This window comes from Pongo pygmaeus, chromosome 1 (assembly GCF_028885625.2).
Source record: "Pongo pygmaeus isolate AG05252 chromosome 1, NHGRI_mPonPyg2-v2.0_pri, whole genome shotgun sequence".
NCBI lineage: Eukaryota > Metazoa > Chordata > Mammalia > Primates > Hominidae > Pongo > Pongo pygmaeus.
In genome coordinates, this window is record NC_072373.2 from 179,031,703 (window position 1) to 179,054,702 (window position 23,000).

Genomic DNA, 23,000 nt, shown 5'->3' on the forward strand with positions numbered 1-23,000 from the left:
CAACTACAAATGGGCAGTTAAATTGTTACATCAAAAGTAACAGCTTTATTTTGCAATTCTGAATCTAAGGTTGCTTGGGATTGGTTCATAGCCACTTAGGCCCGATTAAAGCATGTAAGAATTTAGGTAACGATGTTTCAAAGTAAAAGCAGAGCCCAGCGTGTTTGATTTGAAGAGTAGAAGAGATAAATGCTGCTGTGGTTCTTTTTTTGCTCTATATATACTGTTTGTATATTTGATCAATTGGATTTCATATATGGTCCTAAAATAGCTTTTTTTGAGATGTAATTTTTGATAGAGCAAATTGCCTGTGTATTAATAATCTTTCCCATTTTCTCTGTTGTTTCATTCTAAAATTGATGCACACCAGTGATTTAAGGGGAAATTAACACTTCAGTAAATGTCTTTTTCCTTAGTATTGTTGACTGTTTCTAATAGCCATTTTCATTTAATTTGACAGTGGTACCTAAGGGTTAACCTTACAGAGCTGATGCAACCCCTCCTTTTCTTTAACAGCAATTTCCATTGGACACTATTTCCATAGCAACAGTGACATCAGTGAAACCTGAGTGTTTCATTGATTATTTTTCTCTTCTTCCTTTTTTAATCTATCCTCTTTTCACCACATTTTAGTGAGAAAGCAATTTTTTTTTTTACAAACGGAGCTTATATTGATTTTTATTCCATAAATAATTAAAAGAGGGTAGAAAAATCTGCCCTTCATTTAAAAATTGAATGTTTCACTATGTATTTAAAAAGCGATTCAGGATTAGGAGGATGGATAACCATACCAGCTGTAGCTGATGTTCTAAAATATTCTTGCATTGTTTGCTGGTCTTCTAGGGAAAAGAATAATGTGGAACAGGACCTTAAGGAGAAGGAAGATACTATTAAACAGAGGACAAGTGAGGTTCAGGTAAGTGACCATAAAATTTAGTGTTCCACTTCTGATTTAGGACTATTCATTTTAAATTTATATGGTTATTTACTATTTGCTGGATGTAGTATTAGGTCAAGGGAATGCCTAATGTTTATATTATATAAATGTTTATCTTTTCCAAGATGATTGTTCTTGCTTGGAATTCTGGCCTGCAAAGATTATACTGCAATGAGAAAGCAGTATTTTTCAGCATAGATTTCTAGTTTTGAAAGTATTTTTTAAATGGTACTTACCTGCATATTATATCATTAAAGGTGTAAGTTTGCATGACTTACAATGTTAATATTTTTGCACCAGTAAAATTAGAGTGAGACCATCATCTCATCATCATCATCATCATCATCATCATCAAAAACCAGAATGCTTTTTCATGCATGTGAGGTTTTTGTTAGCTAGGAGACCTAGTATGTTAAAGGACTGTTTCTCATAATACTGGTAGGGTGGGAGATGATACAGAACAATTTAAAGTAGCATTTTATGAGTAGCTTAGTAACCAGCATATCTTAAACTTTGGCATAAAGAGCTTTAATTCATTTTCATTAGGTGTTGTGTTAAATAGTTTCATTTTACAAAGAGAAAGGATGACAAAAACCTCAGTTTTTGTTTGGGAAATGATAAAAATAAGGGAGTAGCAGTGTTTCTAACGTTAGAAATAGAGAAAACTGGGCAGTGCCTCACTTAGAGCAGTAAGCAATGCATGTGGCCATGTTACTGGGGTACTGTTTCCTGAGTGCTGCACCGGCACATAGAGGAGATTGGATATAGAAGCACTGGTAGCAGTTGCTAGTAAGAGAACTCTTGGATGGGCATTTCTTAATGTGTTGCTTGTATGTTGGATTTTCCTGCTTTTCCTAATAGTTTTAAGTAGGAAAAGCTCTGAATTGTGTTAGGCCCATTGTTTTGTTTTGATGCAGGACATTCATTAGAGATTGTCTGGTGGACTGTGCTAGGGTGGGGAGAATGATTTACTGAAGAATTGAGGAAGAAGCCAGAGAGACTTCTTGTTGGAAGTTGATTCTGTGATTGGGTGACTACATTTATTATATTTACTTGAATTTTCCTAAAGGCAGTGCAAGTTAAGAGATCATCATCAGCATAATTCTCTTTCTGGCAGTGAGGTTAGGTGGGCGTAAGAGGGTAAGTTATCTGAATTACATTATTTTGTGCGGTTTTTGAGCTTCGTAGGAAATGCAAAAGAGCCACACATTTTAAGCAGTTATTACTAAAAGTAGTTTAAAATGGAAGGTAAAATAATCTACACAAGTTTTCATAATTTGAAGAAATAGATGTAGCTACTGATACAATTTTGGACAGCTTCTAAATTTAGCCAGTTACTGCTTTAAAGTACATAGGTTCTTGTGATAGATAGTATTTTGTTGAGTATATCTACCTGTTGGTTTTTCCCTACTGTATTTTTTGAGGATGTGAATTTAAATACCCAGTTTAGAAGAGTGCTGAAATTTACATTGTTTCCTTCAGTTTAGATAGGCTATCCCTGAATATTTGGTGTCTTATAATTATAGAAGTTTTGTTGTCCATCAGAATTTCTCCGTGATTTGCTTGCCCTTCTTACTTAGTGGCAATGGTAAGGTGTATGTCTAACCTTAAGCTTTGCAAAATCCAAAATGTGTGATTGGCACAGGAAGTCGAAATAGTTGAATTTTTCCACATAGAGTGCTGTAAGTATAAGTAAGGCATCTTGGGCCATGGTAAGTAAAGACCAAGTAGTAATCAATGAAAAAAATAGTGGATTAATTAAAGATTTGGGTTAGTAGATTCATTATTTGTTCATTATACACTACAGTTATCTATGTTATGCATAATGAGGTACTAGACTAAGAATGATGTGGATAATTGACATCTACCAGTAATTAAAACTCTTCATATTAGTGATCATTTTCAATTTTCTGAAGCAAAACTTACCATAGATGGTAATAAGTATATTTCATTACCTATTTTGAGGTAACTCTGATTTACCCATTGGTACTGAGGTGTAGACTGGAAATAATATGGATAATTAAAGTCTGTAAATAACTCCAACTCTCAATACTTACTTTCTAATTTCCCTGGCAAAAGGCAACTCACTGGAGCTATTAATAAATGGCAGAATCAAAGAGAGTGTATTTCACTGCTTCTTTCTGATCCTACTTTCTAATGGCGGTGCTAATGAGAAATGTCAAAATGAAGACATCGGGGAGGAGAAGTAAGGGAATTTTGACCTATCAGTACCTGCCACACTTGGCTTTTTGAGTGTTCTTGCTTTTCTCCATATTAATAAAGTCACAGTGATAATATGAGCTCATATCTCAAACACAGAAATCAAACTTTTAAAGCCAAAAGCTTTAATTTTTTTTGTTTTGTGTTTATGTAGTCTCTCTAATTCAGTTAGAGTAGAAAGTCTGCTGTGTAATTAATTTCTGAATTTTTGTTTCCTGTCTGTATTTCTGTTAATTACTGCCTTGAAAACTTTCTGTTTAGGATTTTTTCTTGAAGATGACTTCACATTTTATTTCATGAGATGATCACTGTTAGCTTGTATGAGATATATACCAGTGTATCAAGTTCTGTGGACAAATTAGGCCCAAAGTGATCCAATTCCAAGGGGGAAACGTTGTGAAAAGCCATTTTATCTCAAATCTCTAAGGTTTGGGTGTGTATTTTTTGTTTTGTTTTTCATAAGGGGAGAAGGTAGACTCACATTCTTCCTACCTTAAAGAATTGCCTATGTATGATCTTATTAAAAATTTTTTTTCTTCTGAGTAGTCAACAAATATTTTAAAAATTCACTCTCATATACCTGGTTTCTTCAGTTTTGAGTAGAACTTTATAGCAACAATTTGATGTCAAACAAACTTGAATTCAGTTCCTAGCTCTGCCACTTCCTAGGTTTGTGATCTTAAGTAACTTAACCATTCTGTACTTTAGTTTCTTCTTCTGTAACATGGGATAATAAAAATAACAAACACTTAAGAGCTGATGTAAGAATAAAATGAGATAATGCAGTAAAGTGCCTCACAGAGTGATTGGCACTTGGTAAGTGTTCAGTAAATGTTCTTACTAGCTGTATTATTCCACACCCTACAATCATCTCTTTATCTTCTCTTCATCTTTAAGCTCTTTCTTCTCTGATACCCATCTTCACATAGGCCTCTTGGACATAGGAGTCTTCAATTTGAAAATACCCCTTTCTTGGCTATTGCTGCCACTGTAACTACCAACTTATTTTTCTCTACTTTTATTGCTTTGTGTGGCCATTTTCCCCCCCTTCCTATCTTTGTAGCAACCCTGTACAGTCTGCTGCTTGCCCATACCACACTGTGCATTTTCTCCCCAGGGCCAAGAATAATCTTAAGGCCAAATCTGTTGGTCCTTCTTGTATTAGGTACTGCTTTCTTGGGTTGTATTCTCCTAGATATCTTCCTACCTCTCTGAACCTTTGCTTCCATTGACTTTGCCAGGGACAGATGGACAGACAGATTCTGTGTGTGTTTATGTGTGTCCTTTCTTTCCTTCTCCATAACCCCTGTCATCCATATGCTGATAACACCCAAATGTTTATCAAGCTCTCAACTCTCCTGAGTGCCAGTCCCACATCTCCAGTTAACCATTTTGGTGTTTATCATTTGAAAATCCGTGTGTCTAAAATGAATCTTTTTGAAAAAACTTGGCTTCTGGTTTGAACTTTCCTATTTTTCTTTCTCACTACTGCCACCTGTATTGCCTGATATCTAAAATCTTAAAGTCATATCAGAAGTGCTCACTCCATTTGCTCTTGCCTTTCCTCCTAAACCAATTTAGTATCATACTCTCAGATGTGGGAATCTTTACTGTTGCCCACTGCCACCATTAATGATGGGAGGATGTCATACCTCAGAGATTATTGGAGACAGAGAAAAAGATGAAATACAAACCCTCCTCTTTTTTGACTGTCTGACTCTGTACTCTGTGCCATATATATTCTCCTTCTTATTCCCACTTTTATACCTTTTATTGTTATAGTCCGGAATGTTCTCTACTTCCCTGCTTATGTGAATTCCACCCATGCCTTAAAGCCTAGCTCATATCCTACCACTTGTCTTAAACGTTCCCTTCTCTGTCTCTTGGTCCACACCAGTCTTTCCTGTGTTGGCACTCCCAGAGGAAGGAATATGTATCTACTTATATATGACATGAACCATAAGTTACCTGGTAGTGTTAGCTTGGTGTGATGTATATAGCTTCCAATATCTTCCTTCCTATATATTGTGAGCTCCTTGGGCTTAGAAATTGTGCCTTGGATCATATTTTTCATTATATTTGGCAATATATTGTCAGGTATGGAGGTAAATTTAGGAAGCTGTTCACAACAGAAGGGAATAAACTTTGGTTTTGTGTATACAATTTAAAATAAGACAATATAACTGGAACCCATAGGTAGAAAAGATTGAGAGCATAGTAGTTATCATAAAAGTCAGACTTCTTCATATTGTTCATATTACCCTCATGTAAAAGAAGCTCCCTATTATTTATGTTTAATCATAAGTAAAGATTCAGTAATTCAGAGTACTTGTCCATGTTTTTTATTTTAATTCACTTAGTTTTTTTCTTAGATGAAGAGGGATGACTTATCTTAGATAGAAATAAAATTAGATACATGAGCTCAGCATTCTTTTTCTGGCCATAATGCTCTTTAGAACATACTGGGAAGCATATGATTGAGAAATAAAGGCATTCTGTTAATGGGGTTTTCTAACACCCACCCTAGTTTATTAGGCTTCCTTTCTATTCATTGACTTAAACATCTTGTTCTATAGTTGATACATTTTTAATGTTAAGAATAGTCCTAAAACTTCCATCAGATAAAATAGTGTATCTGATTATTTCTAGTTGTAGGTTAGTTTATAGAGGTTTTCTTTTAAAAAATAATTATATAATTATGTATAATATATATATATAACTGATATTGATATGAACTATTAACATGATATGTTTGCATCTGTTTCATATAAAATACAGAGTTAAAAGGTTTAACTTTTCAAATAACTTTTAAAGTAACTTCATCAGTTGTACATCTGACTTGAGTTGCTAAAATGAAAGTTTTATTTTTTCATATGTCTAAAATTCTTAGGTATTTGTTTAAATTTTATTTCCGCTATCCCATAGCACTTCATGGGGGATAGAGGGATAGCAGATAATTTGCCATTTTCAGTAACTTCAGTGATTTCTAGAAAACAGGACATTTTCCTTGAAATTTCTTTTTAAGTAAAGCCAAGATTGCCAGCTCAAATATCCTTTAATTTCTAGATGAGTAACCTCGGATATGGCTTGCTTTGATATTTTTCTAAAATAAACTTTGGCATTATATTGCTCTAGTTTTGTTCACTTCATCCTTGCCATGCTTCAACTGCTGCTATCTTCCTTTCTTTTGCTGTTGATGGCACTAGTAGGCAAGTAGACCATGATCAGGGGAATAGAGCAGAACTAGGAAAGCATCTGCAAATGTCTTCTGTCATTCACTGGAGGGAATGGCATTTGATAGTGCTGAGTCTGTGCACAGACCCAGGAAGGGATGTTCCCAAGGGCCACATTTGGGAAAGAGAAAATTATCCGAGTTCAGCAGAAGACACTGTTTGTTAGGAGAACCTTCCACTGCTCTAGTTAAGGGCATGGCGGGGGAGGAGAGAGCAGGAAGAGAGAGAGAGAGAGGTACATCTGTTGCCTTAATTTAGTCTCAGGATAAGCAATCTGTACCAAAATAAAGTTGCTAAGTATATCTAGATGCTGATATTGATATTGAAATTGCATTGCGGTGGTGGTAGCCTTACAAATAATTTTCCAGTGAAACTTGTTATTAGCATGTATATTTGCATGAGTTCATTTTGATTTTGTGCAGTTTAATAATTTTAATTCTGTATACTGGAAAGGAAGACCTTTTTGTATGTAGTTTAGTGTTGGAATTTTTTTTTTTTTTTTTTTTTTTGAGATGGAGTTTCGCTCTTGTTGCCCAGGCTGGAGTGCAATGGCACGATCTCGACTCACCACAACCTCTGCCTCCCAAGTTTAAGCGATTCTGCTGCCTCACCCTCCCAAGTAGCTGGGATTACAGGCATCCACCACCACGCCTGGCTAATTTTTTATTTTTAGTAGAGACAGGGTTTTTCCATGTTGGCCAGGCTGGTCTCGAACTTCTGACCTCAGGTGATCTTCCCGCCTCAGCCTCCCAAAGTGCTGAGATTACAGGCGTGAGCCACCGCCCCTGGCCCGGAATTGTTATAGACCTTTTTTCATATTTAGAAATAGACATAGAGATACATTAATTATAATGAATTTTAATATGGACATCGTTCCAGCTTGAAGTTTCTCACTAATGTTAGATATTTCCTCAGTAACCTTTCCTTTAAGTCCTGTAGTCTTGTATTACTATGTGGATTTTTACTGAAGCTAAGAAATGAAAAAGGGCAGTGAGTCTGGGAAATTTGAATGAATGTGTTTGCTCTTTGGGAGAGAAAGGGCAGGAAGAAGTAAATATTATATTGGTTTGTGTATTTGCCTTCCTCTTACATAAGCCTGTCTTTTGAGGTTGTATTTAAGTGGCTCACTAAAAATATTATTTGTGAAAAATAGTTCAGTTTATTAAAGGAAACCAGCATTGATTCTATTATTGGTAGTTCTTACATAAAAATTTAGTCACATCAGAATATTTTTATATTGGTATTTTTATATTTTATATTGGTAGCAATGTGATACTTAAAAAAACAGCAAACTTGACATTTTCTGATTATAAAAGTAACATGGGTTCATGATAAATTTGTAAAATGAAGAAAAGTATGAAAAAGATGTAAAAAGCCTTTCTAGAGAGAGCTATTGTTAACATTTTGCTGTATTTTCTACAAATATATATAAATTTCTTTATATTAATTTGTGATCATACTGTATATGCCTGTGTATTCAGCTTTTAAAACTTAGTATCATGTCCTAGACATTTTCTTATATTATGTGACCCTTTTAAGGTAAATTGTTTTTTTGTCCCTGGATTTACAATAAAAGACATCAAAATTACATCTGGCTTTAAAGATATTATTAGAGACATGAAGTAGATAAAGAATATTTTTCTTTGGGGTATGAGGGAGGGTGGGGAATATGACTAGAGTATTTACTAATGGGGATAGATAACATATATTTTTCCTATTCCCACTCTTGAACATTTTTGGTTAAAGGGAAAGAGAAAAAACTTTTTTCCCTCTAGGATTTAAAACATGCTTTTGGGACCAGCATATTATATAAACCTATATAATAATTTTATGAACAAAGTAAGGAATTCATAATAGATTATATTTTCTTTTTTCTTTTTTTTTTTTTTTTTTGAGATGGAGTTTCACTCTTGTTGCCCAGGCTGGAGTGCAGTGGCGCCATCTTGGCTCACTGCTGCAACTTCTGCCTCCTGGGTTCAAGTGATTCTCCTGCCTCAGTCTCCCTAGTAGAGGGAATTACAGGCGGCCACTACCACGCCCAGCTGATTTTTTGTATTTTTAGTAGAGATGGGGTTTTACTATGTTGGCCAGGCTGGTCTCGAACTCCTGACCTCAGGTCATCCACCCGTCTCAGCCTCCCAAAGTGCTGGGATTACAGGCATGAGCCACTTTGCCGGCTCAATAGATTGTATTTTCAAACTAACAAAATTACTTTAGATCTGCAGGTAACATTCTTTTGAAATATTTTATAGCTGAACTAGACCAAGCACTGTGGCTCATGTTTGTAATCCCAGCATTTTGAGAGGCCAAGGCGGGCAGATCATTTGAGCCTAGGAGTTTGAGACCACCCTGGGCAACATGGTAAAACCCCATCTCTACAAAAAAATTTAAAAATTAGCCAGGTGTGGTGGCACATGCCTGTAGCCTCAGCTACTTGGGAGACTGAGGTGGGAAGATTGCTTGAGCCCAGGAGGTTGAAGCTACAGTGAGCCATGATTATACCACTGCATTCTAGCCTGGGTGACAGAGCAAGATCCTGTCTAAAAAAAATAAAGATATATGCCACAGTGACATGTTCAAGCAGTAATGATTATTTCCAAATAATGAAAGTTTTAAATGTCGGATCAGGCTTGGTCTATAGATTATAAAAATACTGAATTGGTTTAGAAATGTAGGTATTATTTTAAAAAGTTTAAAAAAGCATTTGTCATAGGTCAGTTTGGGGTATTAATAAATAGCTATAGTTTAAATACATAGTGAAGTGTTTCACATTATGTAAAAAGAATGTAAGTCTTTTCTTTCTGTCAGTCTCATGCATGTTTCCCATTAGTTTCTCCCACATACTAAAATCCTATGATAGTTACAGTCATTGCTTAATTAAGCCCCTGGAATGTGCTAGGCATTGTACAAGATTTTGGATAATCAAAGAAAGATGAAGCATGGGCACTGTCCTTTATAAGTTTGTAATTTAGAGTTTAGCTATGATTACGGTGTATTAAGTGTGACAGTAGAGGTTAGGAACAAACAGTAGAGTTTGAGCATAGGTGAAGGAAGCCCAAGATGAGTCGGACGAGATTAAATTTGGCTGGATTCTGAAGAATCAATAGTGGGTTTCCAGGTACATATGGTGTGGAAGGACATTGAAGACAGAGGTTATGGCTTGTGGAAAGGCATAAGGTCATTGAAATATGTTGTCTATTGGAGAAAGAATAGGGTCTTCTGAGGTTGGGTCACAGGTGAATATGAGAGGAAAAGAAGGTAGAACCCAGAACTGAAGGTTTTAATGTGTCTTGCAGCAAGTTTTACTTAATCTTGTAGATAAGAGGGAACAACACATATTTTAAAAATAACAGTGACTAGAGAAATCTCCTTTGCAGTGAGTTATTTTTTAAGCAAGTTGGACATTTGGAATAGGAAGGAACAAAGGGAGAAAACCCAGTTGTATGTCAAGGAAGGAACAATGAAAGCTAAAATAATTTGGTAAACAGCTTAAAGAGAGATTTCAAGGTAGAATCTATAGGACATGTATGAATGGAGAAAATCAAAGATGAATCTGAAGTTACTAGACTGGGTGATACAGAAATTGAAGTCATTTTTCTCTTTTGGCATGGGTTTATTCAGAGCCAATGCCATGTGCATATCTAAAGTCATATCTCTATGTGGTATGGATTAGTTAGCAGTGTAGGCAAGGTTAAAAATTTAGACATGAAAAAAATTAGGCATGCTAGTAAATTAATGATAAAGTACTAAAGGAGTTCACCAGTTTGAAACTGTGATCACACAGACTTATGGAATGTTAGCACTGGAAAGTCTTTCATGATCATCTATTGTGCTGGCATTTTTAAAGGAATTTTTAAAATAAATTATAGTAAATAATATATAAATGTTTTTGTCAAAGGAATCAGAGAGAGAACATCTGATTCTTTTTTATTATTATTATACTTTAAGTTCTGGGATACATGTGTGGAAAGTACAGGTTTGTTACATAGGTATACATGTGCCATGGTGGTTGGCTGCACCCATCAACCCATCATCTAGGTTTTAAGCTCTGCATGTATTAGGTATTTGTCCTAATGCTCTGCCTCCCCTTGTCCCCCACCTCCCCACAGGCCCTGGTGTGTGATGTTCCCCTCCCTTGTGTCCATGCGTTCTCATTGTTCAGCTTCCACTTATGAGTGAGAACATGCGTTGTTTGGTTTTCTGTTCCTGTGGTAGTTTGCTGAGAATGATGGTTTCCAGCTTCATCCATGTCCCTGCAAAGGACATGAGCTCATTCTTTTTTATGGCTGCATAGTATTGCATGGGATGTATGTGCCACATTTTCTTTATCTATTCTATCATTGATGGGCATTTGGATTGGTTCCAAGTCTTTGCTATTGTGAATAGTGCTGCAGTAAACATACGTGTGCATGTGTCTTTATAGCAGAATGATTTATAATCCTTTGGGTATATACCCAGTAATGGGATTGCTGGGTCAAATGGTATTTCTGGTTCTAGATCCTTGAGGAATCGCCACAGTCTTCCACAACGGTTGAACTAATTTACACTCCCACTAATAGTGTAAAAGCTTTCCTACTTCTCCACATCCTCTCCTGCTTCTGTTGTTTCCTGACGGGTTAATGAGAGAACATCTGATTCTTAAGAAACCTAGGCAAATCAAAAATCTATATAATACAATAAAGAAAAATTCAATTTAGAAGGGGCATAAGCATATTTAACTAAGATTTAAAATGTACTTATTTCCTCATTTAAAATTTCTTCTCCTTCAATATTATAATTTCAGGTCTCTTAAAATAAGGACTGAATTAAAATACAGAAATTGTTTTTCTTCCAGAAATCAAGTGTCCCTGCATCTTAAATTTCCTGTACAGTTCCATTTTTCAGTCCTTTGTGCAAGAGTTAGCAATTCATGGCACAAGGGTCACTTTTTGCCTTTCTTTGCAGACTTGATGATACTCATCAAACATTGTCCGAATTCCTCAAGTATCAGTGAGGAATTCAAAGGCTACTGCCTTTGAGTTTCCCTTTTTGTCTGCCTGCTCTGCCTGGGCTTTAAAGGAATTTTTTAAAGAAAGCAACATGATATTTTTAGACTAACCAGTTGGTTAAGAAAATATAAGATAAAAAGCAATTATTGAAAGCATTGTTCAGTGTTCTATTTAATCACGGAAACATCTGCATATATTTGAAAAATAGTGACACACATGTGAGACATTTAGTCTGCAGATAGTATATCACATGGTGGTTAAGAGCTCAGGCTGTGGAGTCAGAACCCACTTTGAATCCATAGCTTATTATTTTTAACTTTGGACACATTACCTACATATCAGTACTTCAGTTTTCTCGTCTGTAAAATATGAAATGATATCAGTACCTAACTCGTAGATCTGTCATATAGACTATAAATAAGTTAGTATATTTGAAGAGCCTAGGACAGAACCGAGCACATTTTAAGTAGCATTTAAAGTGTTGGCTGTTACCATGATGGTGCTATCTTGTGTAACCTGTGCAGTAATTCAGAGACCTTTTACTTGCAAGTTTCTCTTCTGTTCTTAGATTCTTATTCTGGTGAATGACTGTTGGGACCTTTGAATAGATATTATTTTTAGAAATTTGTGTTCAGTTTTACCTCACCCACTTTGAAATCTTTGCCCACCTCCTGCTGACACATACTTTGGAGTTATTAATCCCTGAGTCACTGCGCCTGGCTTTTTAAAAATTTCTGTAGTTCTTGTTATTAAGCATGAGGTCTGGTATGTACATGGATGAATAAATAACATTTTCAAAATGGTTCATCTTTTTTTTTAAGAAATCTTTTCCTACACTGAGATCTGCATTTCTTCTACACATTTTAAAGTTAGCCTTTTACATTCAGGTCCATAATTTACCTGGAATTAATTTTTCCTTTTTTTTTTTTTTTGAGACAGTGTCTCACTCTGTTGCCCAGTCTGGGCATGCTGTGGCATGATCACAGCTCACTGCAGCCTTGACCTCCTGGGCTCAAGAGATCCTCCCATCTCAGCCTCCCAAGTAACTGGGACCACAGGCACGTACTACCACGTCCAGCTAATTTTTTTTTTTTTTTTTTTTTTTTTTTTTTGAGATGGAGTTTCGCTCTTGTTGCCCAGGCTGGAGTGCAATGCACGATCTCAGCTCACCGCAACCTCCGCCTCCTGGGTTCAAGTGATTCTCCTGCCTCAGCCTCCCGAGTAGCTGGGATTACAGGCATGCACCACCACGCCCAGCTAATTTTTTTTTTTTTGCATTTTTATTAGAGACAGGGTTTCTCCATGTGGGGTTTTTTTTTGACCAGAGAATCTGAGAGGGGAAAGATTGAGCTTAAAACAGATTTGTGGGGAAAATCCAGGAGTTCTGTTTTCAATATGTTAGCAAAGCCCATCACACGTCCAAGGACAGATTTGAGTTAGCAAATTGAATATCTAAATATGGATTCTAGGAAAGATGTCCTCAAGTAAAGATTGTATTTAAGTACCCTAGTCTCATTAACACAGTATACTCAGTAAGACTTTATTCTTTCTTAAGGTAGATTTAAAATTACTAACTTAACCCTCCCCTGCCCGCAAAGAAAATAAATATATTAATTTTCTTGGATTTTAGGATCTTCAAGATGAAGTTCAAAGGGAGAATACTAATCTGCAAAAACTACAGGCCCAGAAACAGCAGGTACAGGAACTCCTTGATGAACTGGATGAGCAGAAAGCCCAGCTAGAGGAGCAACTCAAGGAAGTCAGAAAGAAATGTGCTGAGGAGGCCCAACTGGTAATGTCTGGCTGTTTCCTGCTGCCTGCACCTATACATTAGTTGCTTTTCCTGGCTTAAGATGAAAACATTCTCTACCTTTTGTTATTGATGGTGGTGGTTGGCAATCTAGTCAGCATTTGGGTTCATGGGGGCGATAGAGCGAGGTTCATCCAGAAATTACAGGCCTTCTTTAGAGGAAATAGAAGGGCAGTTAATGAACTGTTTTTCCAAATTTTTGTTGGAAATATGGTGCCTATACCCTCAATTCTCCTCTATCCCTCCCCCAGTTACTCTTCTCTACGAAAACCATACATCAAAAAACATCATAATTGGCCGGGCACAGTGGCTCACACCTGTAATCCCAGCACTTTGGGAGTCTGGGGCGGGGGGAATTGCTGGAGCCCAGGAGTTGGAGACCAGCCTGAGAAACATGGAGAAATCCCATCTCTACAAAAAATATGAAAGCCAGCTGGGCACAGTGGCTCACGCCTTTAATCCCAGCACTTTGGGAGGCCAAGGCAGGCGGATCACGAAGTCAGGAGATCGAGACCACGGTGAAACCCCGTCTCTACTAAAAATACAAAAATTAGCCAGGGTGGTGGCAGGTGCCTGTAGTCCCAGCTGCTCGGCAGGCTGAGCCAGGAGAATGGTGTGAACCCAGGAGGCGGAGCTTGCAGTGAGCTGAGATGACGCCACTGCACTCCAGCCTGGGCAACAGAGCAAGACTCCGTCTCAAAAAAAAAAAAAAAAAAATGAAAGCCAGGCGTGGTGGCCCACATCTGTAATCCCACCTACTCGAGAGGCTGAGGTGAGAGGATCACCTGAGTGAGCCTGGGAAAGTTGAGCCTGAAGTCTGAAGTGAGCTGTGATTGTGCCACTGCACTCCAGCCTGGGTGACAGAGTGAGACTGTCTCAAAGAAATAAAACATCAACAACAACAACAACATCAAAAACTCCATAATAGGGCTAGGTATGGCTGGGCATGCTCCTATAGTCCCAGCTACTCAGGAGGATCACTTGAGCCCAGGAGTTTGAATCCAGCCTGGGCAACATAGCAAGACTCTCTCTCTCAAAAATTAAATTTAAATTATTTGCTATTGCTGTCAAAAAAAAAAAAAAAAACACAAAAAAACACCAAAATAGTAAACTAAACAAATAAATGTATTTCATTTTGGAATGTTTTAATGACATCTCTTCTTTTAATCCCCATGTCTTCTCATTCACTTTCACATTATAGATCTCTTCTCTGAAAGCTGAATTAACTAGTCAGGAATCACAGATCTCCACTTATGAAGAAGAATTGGCAAAAGCTAGAGAAGAGCTGAGCCGTCTACAGCAAGAAACAGCAGAATTGGAGGAGAGTGTAGAGTCAGGGAAGGCTCAGTTGGAACCTCTTCAGCAGTACCTACAAGATTCACAACAGGAAATTAGTTCAGTAAGTCTTTGTAAAGCAAGAAATATATTCAAATGGATCCTCTGTGTCCTTTAGTCAGTTATACTTTCCAACTTCTGCTCCTTCAACCTCTTGCCTAGTTTATTGTTCATTTTTCAGTCATTTTATACAATAGGTTTTTTTTGTCACCTGTTATATATTGAAACTATCATACATGTTGTATATCTATCTGATGATTATCATTGGAGTAGTGATTAAGAGTGTGGGCTTTGTGGCTAGATGGTCTAGGTTTAAGTACTGGTCTGCCACTTACTAGCTAAATCACCTTAGTATCAGATTCTTCATCTTCAAAATTGGAGGACTAATAAATACCCTACCCCTTAGGGCCACTGTGAGGATTAATGAGGCAAAACCTGTAAGACATTTTAGCATGGTGCTTGGTACATAAATGCTCAATAAGTGTTGCTTATTTTATAAACAATAACCTAGTTTCTTCTGTTTTGTGATTCTAATTTTGAATTCACATTTGCTAATTTAGAAACTTTTTTCTTAAGGAAATTGTTCCTTCTGTAGATAAATATGCAGTGTTATAGTTGGTCTTATGTATAGATCCTTTGCTTTATTTCCAGGTTTCCCTACATGAAGACTAATGTTTTAATGAATGATAAGATAGTTAGGGCTCGGCATGGTGGTGGCCCATGCCTGTAATCTCAGCACTTTGGGAGGCTGAGGCAGTGGATCACTTGAGGCCGGGAGTTCGAGACCAGCCCTGCCAACATGGCCAAACTCTGTTTCTACTAAAAGATACAAAAATTAGTTGGGCATGGTGGTACCTGCCTGTAATCCCAGCTACTTGGGAGGCTGAGGCACGAGAATCACTTGAGCCTGGGAGGCAGAGGTTGCAGTGAGCTCAGATCACACCACTGCACTCCACCCTGGGCAACAGAATGAGAATCTGTCTCAAAAAATAAAAACTAAAAAAAAAAAAGGATAGAAACACAGAGATCATGGAGTTGGTTTCTTTCATTCTGAATTTGAACAAACTAAAGCCAAGGAAGTTCAAGTAACTTTCTCAAGGTTACATATCCTTGAAAAGAGCTACATCTAAAATCCAGTCCTTCTAAAACCCAGTCCAGTGTGCTCAGTTATTACATATAATGAAGTCCTTCACTTTTGCGCTTCCTTACCCCCTGTTATCTGGCAGCTGAGTACCTACCTACTCATTCATCATGCAAGATATACCTTAAATTCTTACTTCTTTATGGTATTTTCTGCATCCTGCTTTTGTTGGACTTTGTATTTATGTTACAGCAATGATAAGATTTTTCCCTGCATATTTGCTTATATGTCTATCTCCCCTAGCAGACTCATGGTTTTGGTCCAGGAACTTACACATTTTTAAAAATCCCTATCATTTAGCACAGTTCTTGTCCCAGTGTAGGTACTCAATAAACAGGTAACCTGAAAGAGTTGTTGTAGTGAGAATGCTACCAGATGAATGGGTATTCTTTAAAGTATTTTCTTTTTTTGAATCTCTTTAAAAAAAAATCCATGTATACTAAAATTTCAAGAGAAATACTTATTATCAGAAATGACTGAATCTTTCCTCTAAGTCATGTAGCATTCCCATAGGATTCTTCTTAAAGGAAGCAAATGTATCTTAGACCAAGTCTACAGGTATAGCCATTTTTATTTTATTTATTTTTTTGAGACAGGGTCTCATTCTGTCATTCGAGTGCAGTGGTGTGATCATGGCTCACTGCAGCCTTGACCTCTGGGTTCAAGTGATCCTCCCATCTCAGCCTTCTGAGTAGCTGGGACTACAGGTGCACTCCATCATGCCCAGCTAATTTCTATATTTCTTGTAGAAATGAGGTTTCACCGTGTTGCTCAGGCTGGTCTTGAACTCCTGGGCTGAATCAGTCCTCCTGCCTCAGTTTCCCAAAGTGTTGAGATTATAGGCATGAGCTACCACACCTAGCCCGTCAGGAAGTGGAGGAGGGTGTTTTTATGTTACATGTCTTTCTAGTAATAAATTCTGTTCTATATTTTTTATTTGTGTTGGCAGATGCAAATGAAACTGATGGAAATGAAAGATTTGGAAAATCATAATAGTCAATTAAATTGGTGCAGTAGCCCACACAGCATTCTTGTAAATGGAGCTACAGATTATTGCAGCCTCAGCACCAGCAGCAGTGAAACAGCCAACCTTAATGAACATGCTGAAGGCCAGAGCAACCTAGAGTCTGAGCCCATACACCAGGAATCTCCAGTGAGTCTAATAGGTTCATAACCTTCGTAATCAACCTTGTGCAGATCCAAGTTTCATTGACATTATATCCAATATAAATACATGGACTTGCCTCATCTGAGAACAATTGAGATTTCCTTTTTAGAAGCAGAGAGTGAGTCCTAATCCAAACAATTGTACGTTTTAACTAGTATAAAAAGATAACTTTAGCTAATTTTTTTTTTTTTTTTTTTTTTTTTGAGACGGAGTTTTTCTCTTGTTGCCCAGGCTGGAGTGCAGTGGCGTGATCTTGGCTTACTGCAACCTCCGCCTCCCGGATTCAAGCGATTCTCCTGCCTCAGCCTCCTGAGTAGCTGGGATTACAGTCGCGCACCACCACACTAAGCTAATTTTTTGTATCTTTAGTAGAGATGGGGTTTCATCATGTTGGCCAGGCTGGTTTTGAACTCCTGACCTCAAGTGACCCACCTGCCTCGGCATCCCAAAGTGCAGGGATTACAGGCGTGAGCCACCACGTCCAGCCAGCTAATTTATTTTTTGTAGAGCCTGTTTTTAAAACGGTGGTTCTGTAGAGTAAAACTTTTTTTTTAAGTACCCTCACCCAAAGCTAAAATAATTTTTATTATGTAGTGTTAAGGACATTCATTTACCAATTATTTGACGAGTACCAACTATGTGCAAGAGTGCTGTATTACATAATATAAGAGCTACAGAGACAAGAGACCTCAATCTTTCCTTCAAGCAGCCTACAGTGTAGTAGTGTAACACTGTGTTAAAGGGCTGTGCTAAAGGAAGCGCAGAATTTTCAGTTAGGACAGTTTGGAGGGGGTTCGTAAAGATTTTGTTGGGGAAAGCTTTGCAAGTGAGTTTAGACAAGTGAGAAGGGGTTAAGCAAAGAAGAGGAGGATACATTCCTGCCAGAGAAAACAGTATTAGTATAGGTACAAGGTGGAAGAATACATGCAGCACAGAATCTTGAGAAGTTCTGAAGGATATCTTGTGATGGTGGAAAGGGTATTGGTAAGAGATGAGGTGCTTCTAGTAGGCATCTGCATTACCTCTGGTGATTATCAAAGTATAAATGTGTATCCCTTTCCCCAAACTTGCTGAACTAGTTTCTGGGATAGAGCCAGATATGAAATTTTAAAAACACATTCTATGGGTGATTTTCGTGTGCACCTGGATAAAAATGACCAATTTTAGGTCAGAAAGTGCCAGAAGGTGAGAAATTTAGATTCATCTTAAAGCATTGGGGGATTTATCCTACTGCGATGAACAGCCGTTGAAGAATTTTAAGCAAGAAGTGATGTGATTAACTTTTAGAAATGTGGAAAACGGATTAGAGAGTGAGACTGTACCCATAGAAGGGATAATGAGAAGAATAGAAGTTTGAGAGGTATTAAAAGTGAAAAGTTAATAGACTTGATTTTATTTACACAGTGCAGTCATGTATGCATTATAAAATATTCTTTCAAACGCAAAAGGCAGATTACTAGGTTATCCTTCAAATAGATAAGGGTGGTATAAAATAGCTATTGCCCTGCTACTTTTTTTTTTTTTTTTTTTTGAGACGGAGTCTCGCTCTGTTGCCCAGGCTGGAGTGCAGTGGCGCAATCTCAGTTCACTGCAACCTCTGCCTCCTGGGTTCAAGCTATTCTCCTGCCTCAGCCTCCCGAGTAGCTGGGACTACAGGCACGTGCCACCACACCTGGCTAATTTTTTGCATTTTTAGTAGAGACGGGGTTTCACCGTGTTAGCCAGGAAGGTCTCGATCTCCTGACCTTGTGATCTGCCTGCCTCGGCCTCCCAAAGTGCTGGGACTACAGGTGCGAGCCACTGCATCCGGCCTGCCCCTACTACTTCTTAAGTCTTTCACCCACTCGTCTAAATGAAGAAGACAATGGGAAGCCATTGAAGGACTTTTAACCAGAAGAGTCACGATCACATCCACATTTTAGAGCTATTAGTTTGGCTACAATAAGGAGAAGAGATTGGAAATACATGTATTGGAGGCAGGAAAGCAGTTGGAAGGAAGACTGCTATAGTAATTGGAACCAAAGATGATAATACTACAAGTGATTGATAGTGACAGTGAGGATGGAGAAGAAGGCAAGGATTTGAAAAAGAGGTAAGAGGTAGACTGAGCAAGACTTGGAGTCTTATTCTAACTGAGGATTAAAGATGACCTGAAGGTTTCTGACATGAGTGACTTTGATGCTTGATGACACCATTTCCCTAAAAAAGATTATAGAAGGAGAAATTATTTGATGAATACATTCTGCTTGTCTTTTTTTATTTTTAAATAATTTTTGGTTATCTTTAGTCGGTTTTCTCTGCCATGTCAAAAAGTGTATTGTTAATCTACTTGCATTAATATTTTGTAGGCAAGAAGTAGTCCTGAACTGCTGCCTTCTGGTGTGACTGATGAAAATGAGGTGACTACAGCTGTTACTGAAAAAGTTTGTTCTGAACTCGACAATAATAGACATTCAAAAGAGGTAAAAAATGATTTTATATTTACATTGGAGACTCGTAAGGGTGGAAGGACAGGAGGAGGTGAATTATCAGACATTACTTAATGGGTACAATATACATTATTCAGATGATAGATACATCAAAAGCCCCGACTTCACCTTTAGGCAATATAGCCATGTAACAAAATTCCACTTGTGCCCCTTGAATTTATACATATAAAATAAATAAATGTTCTTAATAGCTGGATGTGTTGGCAAGTGCCTGTAGTCCCAGATACTCAGGAGGCTGAAGTAGGTGGATTGCTTGAGCCTGAGTTGGAGGCACTAGGCAACTTACAGAGACCTTATCTCTAAAAATTAAATGATATTTTTAAAAAATGTCCTTATCACTGTTTTCCTTAGATGAATTATACACTATTTTAGGTGAAGGAAAGAGAAAAATATGTTAAGGTGAAGGAAAGAGAAAAATGTGTTAAATGTGCTTTATGACTAGAGAGATATTTGTTACATTACCATCAGTTGATTTTCCTTTTGTTTTCGAGACTAAGTCTCACTCTGTCACCCAGGCTTGAGTGCAGTGGCGCAATCTCGGCTCACTGCAACCTCCACCTCCCAGGTTCAAGCGATTCTCCTGCCTCAGCCTCCCGAGTAGCTGCACATGCCCAGCTAATTTTTGTGTTTTTGGTAGATACGGGGTTGCACCATGTTGGCCAGGATGGTCTCTATCTCTTGACCTTGTGATCCGCCCACGTCAGCCTCCCAAAGTGCTGGGATTACAGGTGTGAGCCACCGTGCCTGGCCCATCAGTTGATTTTTCAAAGCATGTGTATGACCTGAATGTGTGTTATTTTATTTTAAAATGTTACCTCTTAAAACTTTGGTTTCTAAAAAATAATTTTAATTTAAAATTATTTTTAGGAAGATCCATTTAATGTAGACTCAAGTTCGCTGACAGGTCCAGTTGCAGATACAAACTTGGATTTTTTCCAGTCTGATCCTTTTGTTGGCAGTAAGTACTCTTTTTTTTATATTATAGATTTACTCAAAAAAAAAGGCTTTTTAATATATAAACCAAGGATTAAGGTTTCAGTTTCAATAGCCTACCAGCTCAGTCTGTCGCCCAGGCTGGAGTGCAGTGGCACAATCTCGGCTCACTGCAACCTCCACCTCCTGGGTTCAAGCGATTCTCCTGTCTCAGCCTCTTGAGTAGCTGAGACTACAGGCGCCCACCACCACACCCAGCTAATTGTATGTATGTATGTATGTATGTATGTATGTATGTATTTATTTATGTAATTAATTTATTTAGAAACGGAGTCTCGCTCTGTCGCCAGGCTGGAGTGCTGTGGCACAATCTCGGCTCACTGAAACCTCTGCCTCCCGGATTCAAGCTATTCTCCTGCGTAGTTGGGATTACAGGTGCCTGCCACCACACCCAGCTAACTTTTGTGTTTTTAGTAGAGGTGGGGTTTCACCATGTTGGCCAGGATGGTCTCCATCTCTTGACCTCGTGATCCGCCCACGTTGGCCTCCCAAAGTGCTGGGATTAGAGGCGTGAGCCACCGCGTCCGGCCTAATTTTTGTATTTTTAGTAGAGACTGGGTTTCACCATTTTGACCAGGCTGGTCTTGAACTCCTGATGTCAGGTGACCCGCCTGCCTCGGCCTCCTAAAGTGCTGGGATTACAGGTGTGAGCCACTGCGCCTGGCTTGCTTTGTATTTTCCTACTGACTAATGTTGAACATCTTTCTAGGTGCTTATTAGCCATTTGTATATCTTCTTTGGAAAAGTGTTCATTCAATTTTGGTGAAGTCCAATTATCGATTTTTTCTTCTGTCACTTGTGCTTTTGGTGTCATCTAAGAAACTATTACCTAAGTCGCAAAGATTTAATGCTCTCTTTGTCTAAGAGTTTTATAGTTTTGCTGTTACAGTTAGATCTTTGATCCATTTTGAGTTTATTTTTGTATATGATGTGAGATAGAGGTCGAGCTTCATTCTTTTGCATGTGGATATCCAGTTGTCCTAACACCATTTGTTGAAAAGACTGTCCTTTCTCCATTTTGTGTTCTTGATACTCTTTTCAAAAATCAAATGACCATAAATGTAAGGATTTATTTCTGGACTCTTCAATCCTGTAAGAATTTTTTTTTTTTTTTTTGCTTCAGTAAAGCTCAGTATCTTTATTTCTGAACTGGTGATGATAATACCCTCCCAGTACTCTTGTGAAGAGTAGAGATTTTGTTAGTAAAATTTTTGCTGTAATGTCTTCCCCTCCATCCGTAACCTCAACTTGTGATCAAGGTAAGTATAGTTGGCTGTACATTTCATAAGGTCAATGACATTCCTTATTTTATCTACTGTGAAGTGAAGTTATTGAAATAAACTTTGCTTTGCTTTTGTTTTAAAGTTGCTCTTTAAGTAATGGTGTCACTACAGTAAATATTGTTATTTGGATTTCTTTGTGTTTATTTTATCACAGGTGATCCTTTCAAGGATGATCCTTTTGGAAAAATCGGTCAGTATCTTATTGAGTTTCATCTTAGCTTTCATTCATTTCTGCTTAATAATAAGCTTATGTTATTTAGGTCTGAAACTGAAGCCCCAGTAAGATGCTCTATGTGCCTGGCATTTTCAGAAAGAGTAGTAAATTCTTTTGATTTTGCTTAATGAATTGTTGCTTTACTTTTACTTCTCCTTTTTTTTTTTTTTTTTTTGGTGTTTTTTGTTTTTGAGACAGGGTCTTATTCTGTCACCCAGGCTGGAATGCAGTGGTGTGATCATGGCTCACTGCAGCCTTGACTTCCTGGGCTCAAGCAGTCCTCCTGCCTCAGCCTCCTGAGTACCTAGGTCTACAGGCTCATGCCAGCATACTTGACTGATTTTTTTTATTTTTTGTAGAGACAGGGTCTCACTGTGTTGCCCAGGTTGGTCTCGAACTCCTGGGCTCAAGCAGTCCTCCTGCCTCAGCCTCCAAAGTGCCGCGATTACAGACAGGTGTGAGCCACTGTGCCCAGTAGCTTTACTTTTTTAAAAATGACATTAGTGTTTAGACTTTGGTGCTTTAAATATTTATTCTGATTCCTCCTTACTAACTAAAGGTTTGGTGAGCATAATGATCTATACTACTTCAGGGTTTAGAATGTAATTTTGTTTTCCTAAGATTATAGCCCACACGTGTGATTAGAGGAAGAGAATCTTGAAGAATTACTAAAACATCAGGCTTTTTGAGATATTCTTTTTCTGGGAATTTTCATTAGAATAATGCAAATCTTGTTTACCATTTAGTTTTGCATCCCAAACCTGTTCTAAACTATTGGCTGTTAGCTTTGAGCTCAGAGAGAAAAATACATTTAGAAGTTTTTATTGTGTTTTCTTTAGTTATGATAGCGTAGAATAAGGGGACTTAAAATTGGATCCCTTGAAATTATATGTTAATTTAAAAAATAAGTTTATTAGGTGGAAGGTTCTATATCTTTTATCAAAATTGCAAAGGAGTCTGTGAAATAAAAAGTACTCAGCTTAGATTCTACAGGATTTCAAACTGTCTTTTTGGGGGTTTTTTTTGAGACAGTCTTGCTCTGTTGCCCAGGCTAGAGTACAAGTAGTGCGATCTTGACTCACTGCAACCTCCGCCTTCCATGCTCAAGCTATTATTCTCATGCCTCAGCCTCCCGAATAGTGGGGATTACAGGCGCGCACCACCATGCCTGGCTAATTTTTGTATTTTT

The 23,000-nt window shown here is 37.7% G+C and overlaps 1 protein-coding gene across 19 annotated transcripts in view; it reads left to right on the forward strand.

Annotated features, from left to right (window-relative positions):
• EPS15 (epidermal growth factor receptor pathway substrate 15) overlaps positions 1–23,000 on the forward strand; it is a 161,899-nt gene that overhangs the window by 98,290 nt on the left and 40,609 nt on the right. For 11 of the 19 annotated variants that reach the window (XM_054488244.1, XM_054488256.1, XM_054488226.1 and 8 more), the window contains 7 exons: positions 844–916; positions 13,009–13,170; positions 14,390–14,587; positions 16,614–16,817; positions 19,181–19,294; positions 20,189–20,279; positions 21,752–21,787. In XM_054488244.1, coding sequence (XP_054344219.1) covers positions 844–916; positions 13,009–13,170; positions 14,390–14,587; positions 16,614–16,817; positions 19,181–19,294; positions 20,189–20,279; positions 21,752–21,787 — 878 coding nt within the window. The remainder of the gene's footprint in view (positions 1–843; positions 917–13,008; positions 13,171–14,389; positions 14,588–16,613; positions 16,818–19,180; positions 19,295–20,188; positions 20,280–21,751; positions 21,788–23,000) is intronic. The other 8 variants (XM_063656211.1, XM_063656194.1, XM_063656190.1 and 5 more) reach the window with 2 other exon arrangements.